This window comes from Mytilus californianus, unplaced genomic scaffold (assembly GCF_021869535.1).
Source record: "Mytilus californianus isolate M0D057914Y unplaced genomic scaffold, xbMytCali1.0.p SCAF_16, whole genome shotgun sequence".
In the NCBI taxonomy this organism is placed as follows: domain Eukaryota; kingdom Metazoa; phylum Mollusca; class Bivalvia; order Mytilida; family Mytilidae; genus Mytilus; species Mytilus californianus.
Window position 1 is genome coordinate 2284305 of NW_026262648.1, and position 14604 is coordinate 2298908.

Below are 14604 nucleotides of genomic sequence, written 5' to 3' on the forward strand. Positions count from 1 at the left end.
AGTTTTAAATAAATATATTTTGAAACTTTAGAGAATAAGACGAAATCCTGTATTACATATTACAATCGATTTTTCTCTCTTTATTTCCTTATCATTTGGACTTTATTTTCTTCGGTTTTCTTCGACTCTTAATTCTTTTGCTTCTCTTTCAGTTTTTCCCTGTCTGTATCTGAGGTTTTGAATGTTTTCTTCATTTCACCTTGAATCTGTTTTGTTACTTTTCTCTTCATTTCTGCAAATGTCAAAATTTAGCATGTTGATTTGATAAATTCACTCCAATGATTTCTTCATATCTTCATATTTAGATTTATCCTTTATTATTCAAGAAATTTGTACAAGTAAGCAAAAATATAACCTGATAAATACTTCGAACGCAGTCAATTCTGTATTCTTGTTTTGCTCGCCACTACAGGAAGATATAGAGCTAAGACACGTGTAGCTACACATGTTGGTTTGATACAGTTTTTCTTGAGTGGCAGTATCCTACCAACAGCTGTATCTTCAGTTACCTTATCTCGCTTCCTGTAAAAACAAGCAGAAAAGTCTTTGACCTGCATGCTTTCCAAATTATGTGCTGATTTTTGTTACCTGGTTTTGTTTTTGTTTGCAGGTTTTTTGTTATGTGCCTTAGTTTTATGACGTATACAAAGATAGACAGAGGAGAAGTTTTTTGTGCACGTAAAACTGGTTTAACCCCACCACAGTATGTGCATGAAATAAGTCAGGCTATCTGACTATGAGTCTTTCGTTTGTGTTTGTATATATTTTTTTTCTCGAAAGAGTTGTTTCTGGTTGATGTGGTCTCTGTACGATGGTACGATGTACGATGGTACGATGTACGATGTACGATGGTACGATGTACGATGTACGATGGTATATTTGCAGATTCCTGTTATCCCTTGTTATGTTATAAACCATATACTACATAATAATATGTATATTTCTACATGCATGAACCAGCAGTTATACATGCTTTTCTTCAAAAACGAAAATATTTATCAGAATAAAAACAGAAATGAAAGATAGAATTGACATTTTAACTCTTCTGTTCAAAAACATAGTTACCCCAAAAATGAAACAGATCATCGTTTGGACTTTGTCGCTGTTCTGTGTCAGAGCCAAGTGAGTATAACATTCAGTTTTTTGTGAATGAAAACTGAATACCATTTGTCGGATTCTTGAAGATCTCTGTAAAGTTGAAGCTAAATATATATTTGTTTTTGAAGAACATGAAACTGGGGGTGTTTGGTGTTTTGAGGTGGACATTGTGTACATGTACAGATGACGAAAAAACACCATTTCCAAAAGAGGAAAACAAAAAAGGACTCACAGACTATAAAAAAAGGTGTCTTTTTGAGGGGAGAGGTATGTTGCTCACATGGGCGTTGGAACAGGTTCGGTGTATTTCATCCTCATAAGGAGTTTTTACAGCAAGTAAACATAATTACAAAGTGTTGCTAAATTTTTGTGTTTGAATAAAAAGGAGATGTAAGATATACAACAAAGAGCAACGGGCCAATTAACGACACACAAAATGAAAGACATAAAGATAACACGTGCAAGATGGACGAGCATTTTTAGCTCCTCTGGCCCATCACTTGGCGTCCGTCGTCGTCTGTTGTCGTCTGTCGTCGTCGTTAACTTTTACAAAAGTCTTCTCCTCTTAAACTACTGGACCAAATTTTACCACACTTGGCCACAATCATCATTGGGTATCTAGTTTAATAAATGTGTCCGATGATCCCGCCCACCAACCAAGATGGCCGACATAGCTAAAAATAGAATATAGGGGTAAAATGCAAGTTTTGTCTATTATATTGAAAACCGTTATAGAAAGAGAAATTCTGACAGGGCAAAAATGTTCAGAATGTTGAGCTCTACCAATTGTTCATTGACGTCAAAACTGTCAGGCGACTTCTTATAGTTATTGCCCTTAAATAACAAATTTTACCATTTTGTTTTATTTTTGCCTTTTATCTTGAAAACTATAATAGATAGAGAGAAACTTTAAGTTGAAAAATGATCAGCAAGACAAAATCAACGCCGCCCACGCAGCAACCAAAAACAAAAAAATGGGCGAGTGTGGAGATTTAATTTTAATTAGATTGGAGACAGATGAAATAGAATGGAATAGTCTAACACAATCATACAAAAAAAAACAACAAACAACCAATTAAAGTCACCAAATCAAATGTTTCATGAAAAAAAAAGGATCAATACAAAAATCCTAAAACTTACAAGTCTTTACGGAAATGTGAAAAAGGTAAACACACAAGCTATTGAGAAATCACCCCCTTGTGTTTTTGTATTATCCACAAAAAAGAAAATGTGAATGTAAACCTCTAAAATTGTATTGACATTTCCTCCAGTCGATATTTTGTAACTCCAATACATTTTTATGCAAAGGACTATTCCGGATGGATGAAACAAAATAGGTAAAGACAATTTTTAACGGCTGGTAGACGACACGCTCTTTAGAAAAGCTATTACTTGTTTATACCTGGCTTTTTCAAATATCTGGTACCCAAATCCGATTGCTCCCATAAGACAGGTTAAACGAAAACCAGTTCATACAGGTAAAACATTTTGAACTCAGGTGAATCACAACAAAAATGGCGTCTGGGAGAACGAATTCCAATGCTGGAGTAGGAAGACCCAGAGGATGGATGTTCTGGGCTGCGTATGTATTAGGAATTGCAGCTTTCTTGTTTGTTTTCATTGCCTTTGCATCGCCATATTGGTACAAATCTTGGAGTCGAGTTCACAGTCCCTTGGCGAATGTCGGATTGTGGCATATTTGTTTATCAGGATGGGTGAAACCTTACGATCCTTCCATGAGATCCTACGTTGGATGTTGGTGGATACATTCAACATTCTTTGAAGATGTATATGATTTGATAATGCCACGTAAGTTTGACAGATAGTCAAAGTTACCTGTAATTAAGGTTAAAACCAGGTAAACAATATTAAAGGGAGATAATTGAAAAAAATCCAAACCAGGAAATGACCATTTATTCTGTAAGTTATTGTATAAAGGGAACTCGTCAGGTGGCTTTTGCGCATCCGACCGTGCAAGGGCTGTATAGCCAGTCAAGGTCGTTAAAAACTTCCATTTGTTGTCTTTTGCACATACTATAGCATTGCAATCATTACATTATGCACAGGTTTTTTGGTTGTTTTCTAACAGGTCAGGAATAACCACCAATTGGTGGATTATACCTCAATTGACGTATAATCCACCAATTGACATATAATGGTATAGACCAATTGGCGTATAATTCTTTGTTTTTCAAAGCAAATTATTCAATAAAAATGGAGCATTGTTTTCTTAAAACCATATTATTGTATGAAAACATGTCAAACATTCCTAGTTTAGTATAGTGACATAACATATTGCATTTAATCAATAATTGTATTTGCAGTTTCTTCTATTGTTATCTTGTCAATTCTTGATTGGCAAATTTACCACTAATCACCTGTCAATGGACATCAATACTGTCTGCAGTCATGTGATTATGAGTACAACTCCACAGGTGAATGGAACTCTTTGTTAATACTTGACTTTCATTATTAAAAGTCAATCATGGTCAATAGTACAGATGTTTCAACAAAAGAATTGTTGTACACATGCATTCTCAAGAGATGCAGCAGGCTTTGACAAAACTGAAACTTTTGGAGGACTCAATAATGGTCATAAAATAGGTTGTAAGTTGCAAAATGATGCTCCTATCTCACACTAGCATTTTATAACAAAAAAACTTGCATTATACGTCAATTGGTCTATACCAATATATGTCAATTGGTGGATTATACGTCAATTGAGGTATAATCCACCAATTGGTGGTTATTCCTGACCTGTCTAATATTGTATAAAAGTTCCAAATAGGGTCTTTAGGTTTCAGCATGTTCAAGTTAGTGCTTAGGATAATAAATAAGACTTTCATATAAATTTTGCATGTTTTAATATTGTTTCAATATGCATTGTATTGTCAATAAAGAATTGAATAGAAATATTATGACCATGATATTTTTTTTTACTTGCTAAAATAAATTGCATCCCTTTTAATTATATTTCTTCAGCCTGGTTCAGAGCAGTACAAGCCTTGGTAATATTCACACTACTGTGTAACTTGGGAGCATTAGCTATTCTAACAGCTTATATATGTGATATGTATGGATCACATTTCTATGACAACAGGAGACCAAAGTTATTTTTCCTCAGTAGCATTCTTTTGTTTGCTGCAGGTAAGTTTGGCATTGACTAAATTTAAAAGAATTTATATTGTGTGCAAATGTAAAAATAGTCTTTCAGTTGGAACTACAGGGTACTGTTATACAGTATCTACAATGTAGGAACATAAAAAAAAGGAGATATTTCTGTTGTAAAGAAAAGTCATGGCTTATTTATAAATTTATTGTACTTTTTCAATCGACGTTGTAGAAAAGTTTACTTCATGAACATTTGTTTTATAAACAAATCAAAAGACTGTAGTTGCATTGTACATGTATTATTCATGTATATTTTTGAGGTACCACAAATAATTGATATTACATATATGTTTTTAGTGAGAGTTGTAAAGTTAAATAGACATATGCAGTTTGTATAAGTTTATATTTTTATTTATAATCTTATGGTAACTTTTTAACATTACAATATAATTTAATTATGGATGTAACTCGTCTTCTGATTGGCTGACGTTGTTTTGTTTATCAGCTCATAGACATCATTTTGTCATGTGACCGTGACGTCATCAACGATTTTTCATGGTTTAGGGGACGACCATTTGATATTCTGGGGGGGGGGGCCAGGAGGATTTTGAAAATAAATAACTCAGCCTTGATAATCACAAAAATAAATGGTTTGTTCTGTGGTAGTTTGAAAATAAATTACCTGACTTGCAATGTATTGAAAATAAATAACTCAGCAGGTCTAATCGAAAGTATGAGATGGCACCAGATTCTTCATAAATTCATCTTTTTTCCAAAAAAAAAATCGTGAAACACTTCCCATATCTTTTAATAATAAAAGTATAAATATTATTTAAATATACTTGAAATGTCAGAAAATTGGTTTCATTTAACTTGAGGTTAATTGTCTCAGGAACACTTACCTCACTTTTATTAAATCAGGGCCGTAACTACATTGAGACAAATGCCTAGCCCTCATGTAGGAAATTTCAAAACCAAACACTTGTCTCCATATCAAATTGTGTTCACCGTGAGTGCATTGCAAGAAGCAAGTTTTGTTCTCCCTCAGACGTAGCCCCTGATTTTTCAGGATCAATGTTTCTTATTTATTTGTCTTTTGTTCATTGATTGCCCTACTGTATTCTGTTAGTGTTGCATTCATTTTGTAATTTAGTAATTTTATTATTAACTTGATCATGAGTTTAAAAAAACACAGCAGCCACAGACTTAACTATGTGAATTACATTTTTGCTTTAAATATCATGCATATTTGTCTTTTGATGTTGTTCCTAGAAACTTAAGTCTTACACTGAATCTATAACGTGATTTTGCTTTGAGACCAAAATATTGTCATAAAATTATTAAAAGGGTCTGGGGAACACCCAGAAGGCATGATTTTGCATCATTTGTTCTATAGCTTCTTGGGCCTTCAGCGGTTCAAAAACCCTTCAAAAAAATTTTTGCCTCGTTCCGCTTGGCGAAACATGTTTGCCAATACTTTTAGAAGGGCCTTAGTTTCAACGAAACTTTAATACTGTGTATGTATGCAATACATGTATATGCATTGGGGGATATAAAAGATTTATTTCTGCAGAGGATAATAATTAATTCTGATTAAATGGTACATAATGACTTGACTATACATGAATTATTTATAATAAACAAATAATTTAAAAATTGTATGTTTTCGAATATTATAAATATAGTTGTGAAAATAAATAATCAGTCCCTTGCTTTAATGAAAATGAAAAATCTTGCTTCAATAGTGCAGAAAATAGATAATCTGTCCTCTTAGTTTACAAAAATAAATAACCGATCCAAAACAAATCCTCCTGGCCCCCCCCCCCCCCCCCCCCCCAGAATATCAAATGGTCGTCCCCTTACTCCGGTTTAAAATGGAATTTAGAATCAAATTATAAGGAATGACTATTATATTTTTTCTGTCTATTCGAAATAACATAAAAAATGTGGTGCACACTTTAAATAACCCGCTATGCAGGTTATTCAGTGTGCACCACATTTTTGATGTTATTTCTTCATAGACAGAAACAATATTACAGTCATTCCTTAAACACATGTACATGTACAGAGAAATTAAAAAATCAAGAGAAATTATTTTAAAAGGGGAGATAACTGTACAACAATTTTGTCTTATACATCATACATGAAACATGATGCAAAAGATTTCTCTGTGACTTTGGCAGTTTGCTTTATAACAATTGCAACAAAACATGATTTGTCACCCAAATATTTCCTTTGTTTCTGAAATAGTCCAATGAAAGCTTCCTCTCAAAATGTTTTTTTCAAAATTCTTAATGTCTTTTTTTAATCATTAAACTGAGTTTTCCCTCTTCAAATACAAAGAAAGGTAAGGTTATATTGCACATCCCATAATTATTATGGTAGAGAACAAACAAAATATCAATTAGAGTGAAGCATCCCAAACCATAATTAGTTTTTGCAACAACACAGTTCTCAAATAAAGGTGTAAAATGATTGAATAAATATTCAGGTCTTTAAAGAAACAATTTGTTTCATACATGTATTTGGTATGATTAATTGTACATGTACATGTATTTTATTGTAGTAATCCAAGAAGTGAACATGTATATAGATGTAGTATTCCAAATGAAAAAGTAGCGCTCATGATCAAGAATAGACCAAAAAAGAGTCAAAGACATGAGTGAAAAAAAATGTTTTCTTATTGCAAAAGAATAAATATAATAATAAAAAAAATACACAGAATAAAATGGTACAAGTTTGAAAATGAAGGATCAGAAGTTTTTTCTTCAACTGCATAATAATGGTTGCCTGTAATGATTTTCTATGGTTAAATGTATAGAATGCAATACTTAGAATTCAACCCCTTAAGTAAAGGAGTTAAGACATCACATTTGACATTTAAATTTCTCCTATAGCTACCATGAATGAAAAGATTCATTTGAATTTATACAAGGTGGTGTTACATTTTCAGGTGGTTTGGTGTTAATTGTTTCCCTCGTTTTTGCTGAGAAATCTAGAGATGGATCATGGATGCCAAGACCTTGGCTGAATTATCTTTCATTTTCTTTCGGATGTAATGTCATGAGTGGCTTTGCGTCAGCATTTGCAGGAATGATCATGTTTATTAAAGCCACAGATATAAGGAAAAAGCCAGACAAGAAAGAACCAGACGGTATGGAATTTGAAGAAAAGGTGGCTCCAAGTCAAGCTAGTGGCTCAGCTTACCTGCCACCAATGAAATCAGTTTACCCTGCACCACAAAGGATGCCACAACCAAGTTATTATTCAGGACCACCAAGATCACATGTGTCTTCAAGAGACAATGCTCCCAGTATTTCAAGCTCTGGATCAGTCTTCCCACCTCCACCTATGCCTGCACAACCAATGTCTGGGGCAAATGGATCTGACAAAAAAAGTGAATCTTTCGTATAGTCATATTAAGAATTGTTGCATGTACATTTTTGTAAATGGATTTTATACATATCAAAAGATAACTGTATATATATTGTATATAGTAAATTTGCTTTAAGAGTAGCCATAATTCTGTTAACTCTTGTAAAGATGAAACTTGCTAGTCATTTGACAGAAGGCTCTAGTTTTCACATATTCTTTAACAGTAATGTTTAACATGCTTTTAATCGAAGGTATAATTACTGTATAAAATTATGTGTTGATATTGATTTAACATTCCATAGAGTTATGGCTATACTTAAATTATATAATTAAGTGCCATTTTGTATTCTTATGAATACTGGAAATTCAGAAGTTATTGTGAGGTTTTTAGTAATGCAAATAATGGCGACCAAGTGAGTATAGCAATAATAAGAACTCACATTCTGATATCTGATACATATATCTGTATACAGATTTTCCTAAAGTGGCAATAATTAATCTCACATTTTTGTCCATTCCTCAAAAATTAAAGATTGTTGAGTGAGTGGAATATCAAATTGAAAAACTAACCATATTCACCAGTATTTCTAAAATTTCTTAAAGGGAGGTAACTAGAGTTATGTCATTCTGCAGATATAATTTCAAGCAAATATATTGTGGCATTAATTTTGATATTTTTACAATATATGTGTTTGATTATATTTCATATCAGTTAAGCTGTAACAAATTTATAACATTTATATATAGTAATAACAAAGAAACAAGTGACATGATATTGACTTTTATCATATCTGCACCTAACAGTACACATTTGGATCCACATCTCCTGTACCAGAATTAAATGAAACCTTCTCAGAATATTTACCAAATAGATGCCAATGTGAACATACTGTTTTGCATTTTGATTCGAATTATTTTTGGGGTTTCCCTTAGCATATCATGGACTTTGCCATTGCATTATCTGGGTGATACCATTTTGTATCCAGAACTCCTAAAAAAAACCCTATTAGAAATTAGAATTTATTGAAACTTTTTCAGAATCTGAACCATATAATATCATTGTTCACCTTTTATTTTGATTTTTGATCTGCATTGTTATTGGGGGTTTCCTAAAGCAAACCGTAGTCTTATTCATTTTTTTATGTGGGGAGGTGTGCTTGGCTTACCATCTCTAGTTTTCTTAAATGGTTTATGATGTTTATAAGTGTTAAATTAATGAAAATAGCCAGTTGAGCTTTCAAAGTTAAGAATTTTAAGGACAATTAAGCAAGATATTAATAATGCAAACCAGAATGTTAATTTGTTTTTGTGGTAAACATAATTTTGTATTAATTTGTGTGTGATCAGAGAACTTCTAATAGTATCATTATTGTAAATTTTTGTGGTGAATTAGTGTTACCTTTGATATATTAAGGGCATATATATTATTTTCAAAACAAAGTTATACTTTAAATTCACGAATTATTGCTAGGTTTTTATTAAAACGAATAATGCAACTGTGTGAGTGTCACAATTATAAAAACTCGCATTCTGAATTCCATACATATAAAATAATATTTGTATGCAGATTTTCCTGAAATCGCAATAATTAATCTCACATTTTTGTCCATTCTTCAAAAGTCGCAAAAATAAGTGCATGCAATAATTTCTGAATTTACAGTATATGCAAGATTCAAACAAATAACTCACAACATTCACAGCCATTAAAAGAGTTTCAAGTTTGAACAACATAAATAAAATTTTATTGCAGTTTTTAAAAATGAAAATTTAAAGCAAAATATATAACAAAATAATAGAACATTTTCAGATGTAATAACCATGCAGCAACAGTAACTATTTGTTTTCATGTCGCTCTTGTCTAAGATCTACTTTCCACCATTTAACAAATTTTTCATTCACCTGTATTTTTCCTCAACATTTTATATATTTATGTTAAACATTCCACTATAATTGTATACCATGTTAGAAATTTCTCACTTTTTTTACACTGTAAATATCATATATTGGATAAAACTATGTAATTATGCATTCTAAAAGATATTTTTACCAATGGATCATAAAACAATAAATATATAAAGAATTTTCCTCTTTTTGATTATTGTCATCAGAATTTTTGCTTTCATCTTACAACGGCTTATTTTATACAATAAGATGTTTCCACACAGTCATAATAATACCAGACATACCATTTATATTATTTCTTGAAGTTCAGGTATTTTTACAAAAAAAGATTGTAAGATGTGTGTAATACGAGCCTGCAAAATATATTTCGAAAAAGCGAGACATAGCAATCCTTGATTCCGTCGTCTTCAACATTTAGGTTCAGTCTGTGGTTAAAGTTTTTGTAGTCATCTAGAACTTTGTCAAACCTACATGAAATTTTATGAAGTTTGGACAAAAGCTTATTTATGAACAAAATACAGTATCCAGAGCAAAATTTTGAAAATATTTATTTTCATTTTTCTGTATTTTACTAATAAATGGACTTAGTTTTTTTAAAACTTATATATAACACTCAGGTTTTGTCTGAGGTTAAAGTTTTTTCGGTCATCCATTTCTTTGTCAAATCTACATGAAATTTTATGAAATTTGGACAGAAGTATGGCAAGCTGTTCTCGTCAAAACTATGTTTAATCCATTTTTCGAAAAATTTACACACTGAGAATTTAAAAAAAATACACTGAGATTAAAAAACCTAAAAACACACTCTGAGAATTCATAAAAACACACTCAGATTACAAAAAATGAAAAACACACACTGAGAATTGAAAATTACACACTGAGAATTGAAAATTACACAATGAGATTTCAAAAACACACACTGAGATGAAATAAACTGAAAAACACACACTGAGAGAATTTGAAATTACACACTGAGAATTTGAAATTAAACACACACTGAGATGAAATAAACTGAAAAACACACACTGAGAGAATTTGAAATTACACACTGAGAATTTGAAATTAAACACTGAGAATTTAAAATTACACACTGAGATTTGTGTTCACTTTTTATGTGCTCATATCTAATTAGCATACTTAATCTGAATCTATTACAAGCTTAAAACAACTAGGGGACAGAACTTGTTAGTCCTTCAATTTTGGGCTAAATGTTTTATAAAAAACATTAAAAATACAACGTATAGAAAAACTACGTTACTAAAGACCAATAGACCAAGAAAAATACCCACTTACTCTCATTACAAAATATAACCAAATGGTGAAAAACTTTATTAAAATTATAAGAAAACATTGGAACAATCTGCAAAAAGACAAACAATGCAGTGAATTTTTTTCCCAAGTGCCTATCATAGCATATAAACAACAAAAATATAAAAGATTACCTTGCGAAATCAGGGTAACAGTTGAAAGACTTTTGATAAGGGACCTTGCTTAAACAGTTTAAAGCATAAAATCCCGATATACTGTTAGTAATAATCTGAATTATAGGCAACAAACCAGGGTTGGAAATTAACAAGGTATCCTGAAATGTCCAAATCTTGTATTCTGCCTACATAGAATTAGTGGAGAAAAGGAAGAACTTGAATTTACAAACTTCAGGAATGACTCTCAATGGTTATCTGAATAAATGTATTTATTTAGTTGTACATAATACTATTAAACTACAACAAGTCTTTACTATTTTGTGTAAAAATAAGCTTGAAAAATCATATTACCCAGTATTGCCCAGTATTACCCGTTTCTAGGAGTATTGCCCAGCCCTGCAACAAACTTAGGAATATGGGTTAGCAAAAAAAGTTGTTAAGTCTTGAAATTTATTATGAATGTTGGTTGTAGGAACCTCATTTCATTATAAAGACAAGAGTTCGGAAGACCAAGATATTGATCTGTTGAATTATTCATCTCATGAATATTCATTAGCAATTTGCATATTAGTCTCAGTGTGTATTTTTGAAATCTCATTGTGTAACTAACAATTCTCAGTTTTTCAATTTATTTCATCTCAGTGTGTCTTTTTAAAACTCAGTGTGTAATTTTAAATTCTCAGTGTGTGTTTTTCATTTTTAGCTCACCTGACCTGAAAGGTCAAGTGAGCTTTTCTCATCACTTTGCGTCCGTCGTCCGTCGTCCATCGTCCGTAAACTTTTACAAAAATCTTCTCCTCTGAAACTAATGGGCCAAATTTGACCAAACTTGGCCACAATCATCATTGGGGTATCTAGTTTAAAAAATGTGTCCGATGACCCCGCCAACCAACCAAGATGGCCGCCATGGCTAAAAATAGATCATAGGGGTAAAATGTAGATTTTGGCTTATATCTCTGAAACCAAAGCATTTAGAGCAAATCTGACGTGGGGTAAAATTGTTTATCAGGTCAAGATCTATCTGCCCTGAAATTTTCAGATGAATCGGACAACCCGTTGTTGGGTTGCTGCCCCTGAATTGGTAATTTTAAGGAAATTTTACCGTTTTTGGTTATTATCTTGAATATTATTATAGATAGAGATAAACTGTAAACAGCAATAATGTTCAGCAAAGTATGATCTACAAATAAGTCAACTTGACCAAAATGGTCAGTTGACCCCTTAAGGAGTTATTGCCCTTTATAGTCAATTTTTAACCATTTTTAGTAAATTTTTGTAATCTTTTACAAAAATCTTCTCCTCTGAAACTACTAAGACAAATTTAACCAAAATTGTCCACAATCATCATTAGGGTATCTTGTTTAAAAAATGTGTCCGATGACCCTGCCCGCAAACCAAGATGGCCGACATGGCAAAAAAATAATACATAGGGTAAAATGCAGTTTTTGGCTCATATCTCTGAAACCAAAGCATTTAGAGCAAATCTGATGGTATAAAATTGTTCATTAGGTCAAGATCTATCTGCCCTGAAATTTTCAGACCAATCAGGCAACATGTTGTTGGGTTGCTGCCCCTGAATTGGTAATTTTAAGAAAATTTTTCAGCTTTTGGTTATTATCTTGAATATTATTATAGATAGAGAAACTGTAAACAGCAATAATGTACAGCAAAGTTAGATCTACAAATAAGTCGACATGACCAAAATTGTCAATTGACCCCTTAAGGAGTTATTGCCCTTTATAGTCAATTTTTTACAATTTTCATAAATTTTGTAAATTTTTGTAAATTTTTACAAAATATTTTCCACTGTAACTACTGGGCCAAGTTCATTATAGATAGAGATAATAGTAAGGAGCAAGAATGTTCAGTAAAGTAAGATCTACAAACACATCACCATCACCAAAACACAATTTTATCATGAATCCATCTGTGTCCATTGTTTAATATGCACATAGACCAAGGTGAGCGACACAGGCTCTTTAGAGCCTCTAGTTTTAAATCTCAGTGTGTAGTTTTGATTTCTCAGTGTGTTATTTTAGGTAATCTTAAATCTCAGTGTGATTTTTGTCGAGCCTGTCGCAGAAAGCTCGATATAGGGATAGTGATGCGGCGGCGGCGTTAGCTAACTTCTTAAAAGCTTTATAATTTAGAAGGTGGAAGACCTGGATGCTTCATACTTTGTATATGGATGCCTCATGTTACAAAGTTTCCGTCAGTCACATGTCCAATGTCCTTGACCTCATTTTCATGGTTCAGTGACTACTTGAAAAAAAAGTTAAGATTTTTTGTAATGTTAAATTCTCTCTTATTATAAGTAATAGGATAACTATATTTGGTATGTGCGTACCTTGCAAGGTCCGCATGCCCGTCAGACAGTTTTCACTTGACCTCGACCTCATTTCATGGATCAGTGAACAAGGTTAAGTTTTGGTGGTCAAGTCCATATCTCAGATATTATAAGCAATAGGTCTCGTATATTCAGTGTATGGAAGGACTGTAAGGTGTACATGTCCAACTGGCAGGTGTCATCTGACCTTGACCTCATTTTCATGGTTCAGTGGTTATAGTTAAGTTTTTGTGCTTTGGTCTGTTTTTCTTATACTGTATGCAATAGGTCTACTATATTTGGTGTATGGAATGATTGTAAGGTGTACATGTCTAGCTGGCAGATGTCATCTGACCTTGACCTCATTTTCATGGTTGAGTGGTTATAGTTAAGTTTTTGTGTTTTGGTCTGTTTTTCTTATACTGTATGCAATAGGTCTACTATATTTGGTGTATGGAATGATTGTCAGGTGTACATGTCTAGCTGGCAGGTGTCATCTGACCTTGACCTCATTTTCATTGTTCAGTGGTCAAAGTTAAGTTTTTGAGTTTTGGTCTTTTTTTCTAATACTGTATGCAATAGGTCTACTATATTTGGTGTATGGAATGATTGTAAGGTGAACATGTCTAGCTGGCAGGTGTCATCTGACCTTGACCTCATTTTCATGGTTCAGTGGTCAAAGTTAAGTGTTTGAGTTTTGGTCTTTTTTTTCTAATACTATATGCAATATGTCAACTATATTTGTTGTATGGAAGAATTGTTAGCTGTACATGCCTGCCTAGCATGGTTCATCTGACCTTGACCTCATTTTCATGGTTCATTGGTCAATGTTTAGTTTACTTGGTTAATGTTAAGTTTATGTGACAGTTGTAATAAAGCTTTATATTTAGGACTATCAACATCATATCAATGATTAGTAAAGAAGGCGAGACATTTCAGTGTGTGCACTCTTGTTTTAATTCTCAGTGTGTAATTTTTTCGAAAAAATGGTTTAAACATATAGTTTGGACGAGAACGGCTTGCCATACAGAAGCTTGTTTATGAGCAAAAGACAGTAATATTTATTTTCATTTTTCTATATTTTACTGATAAATGGACTTAGTTTTTTATGCCCCACCTAGGGGCATTATGTTTTTCGGTCTGTGTGTCCATTTGTATGTCCGTCTGTCCGTCTGTCCCGCTTCAGGTTTAAGTTTTCGATCAAGGTAGTTTTTGATGAAGTTGAAGTCCAATCAACTTGAAACTTAGTACACATGTTCCCTATGATATGATCTTTCTAATTTTAATGCCAAATTAGAGTTTTGACCCCAACTTCACAGTCCACTGAACATAGAAAATGATAGTGCGAGTGGGCAGGTTAAAGTTTTT

At 32.4% G+C, this 14604-nt stretch overlaps 1 protein-coding gene across 1 annotated transcript; it reads left to right on the plus strand.

The window, feature by feature from the left end:
- Positions 1–2568: 2568 nt before the first annotated feature.
- On the plus strand, positions 2569–9664 carry LOC127726065 (uncharacterized). The gene is made up of 3 exons (XM_052233405.1): positions 2569–2907; positions 4081–4245; positions 7163–9664. Exons 1-3 carry the CDS (start codon positions 2613–2615, stop codon positions 7621–7623), a joined length of 921 nt encoding a protein of 306 aa, XP_052089365.1. The 5' UTR covers positions 2569–2612; the 3' UTR covers positions 7624–9664.
- Positions 9665–14604: the final 4940 nt, after the last annotated feature.

Bases quoted from the DNA above. Each gene is read 5' to 3' on its own strand.
- LOC127726065 (XM_052233405.1), top strand. From the start codon at position 2,613: ATGGCGTCTGGGAGAACGAATTCCAATGCTGGAGTAGGAAGACCCAGA. The intron at 2,908-4,080 runs GTAAGTTTGACA...ATATTTCTTCAG, and splicing joins ATATGATTTGATAATGCCAC to CCTGGTTCAGAGCAGTACAA. The intron at 4,246-7,162 runs GTAAGTTTGGCA...TTACATTTTCAG, and splicing joins CATTCTTTTGTTTGCTGCAG to GTGGTTTGGTGTTAATTGTT.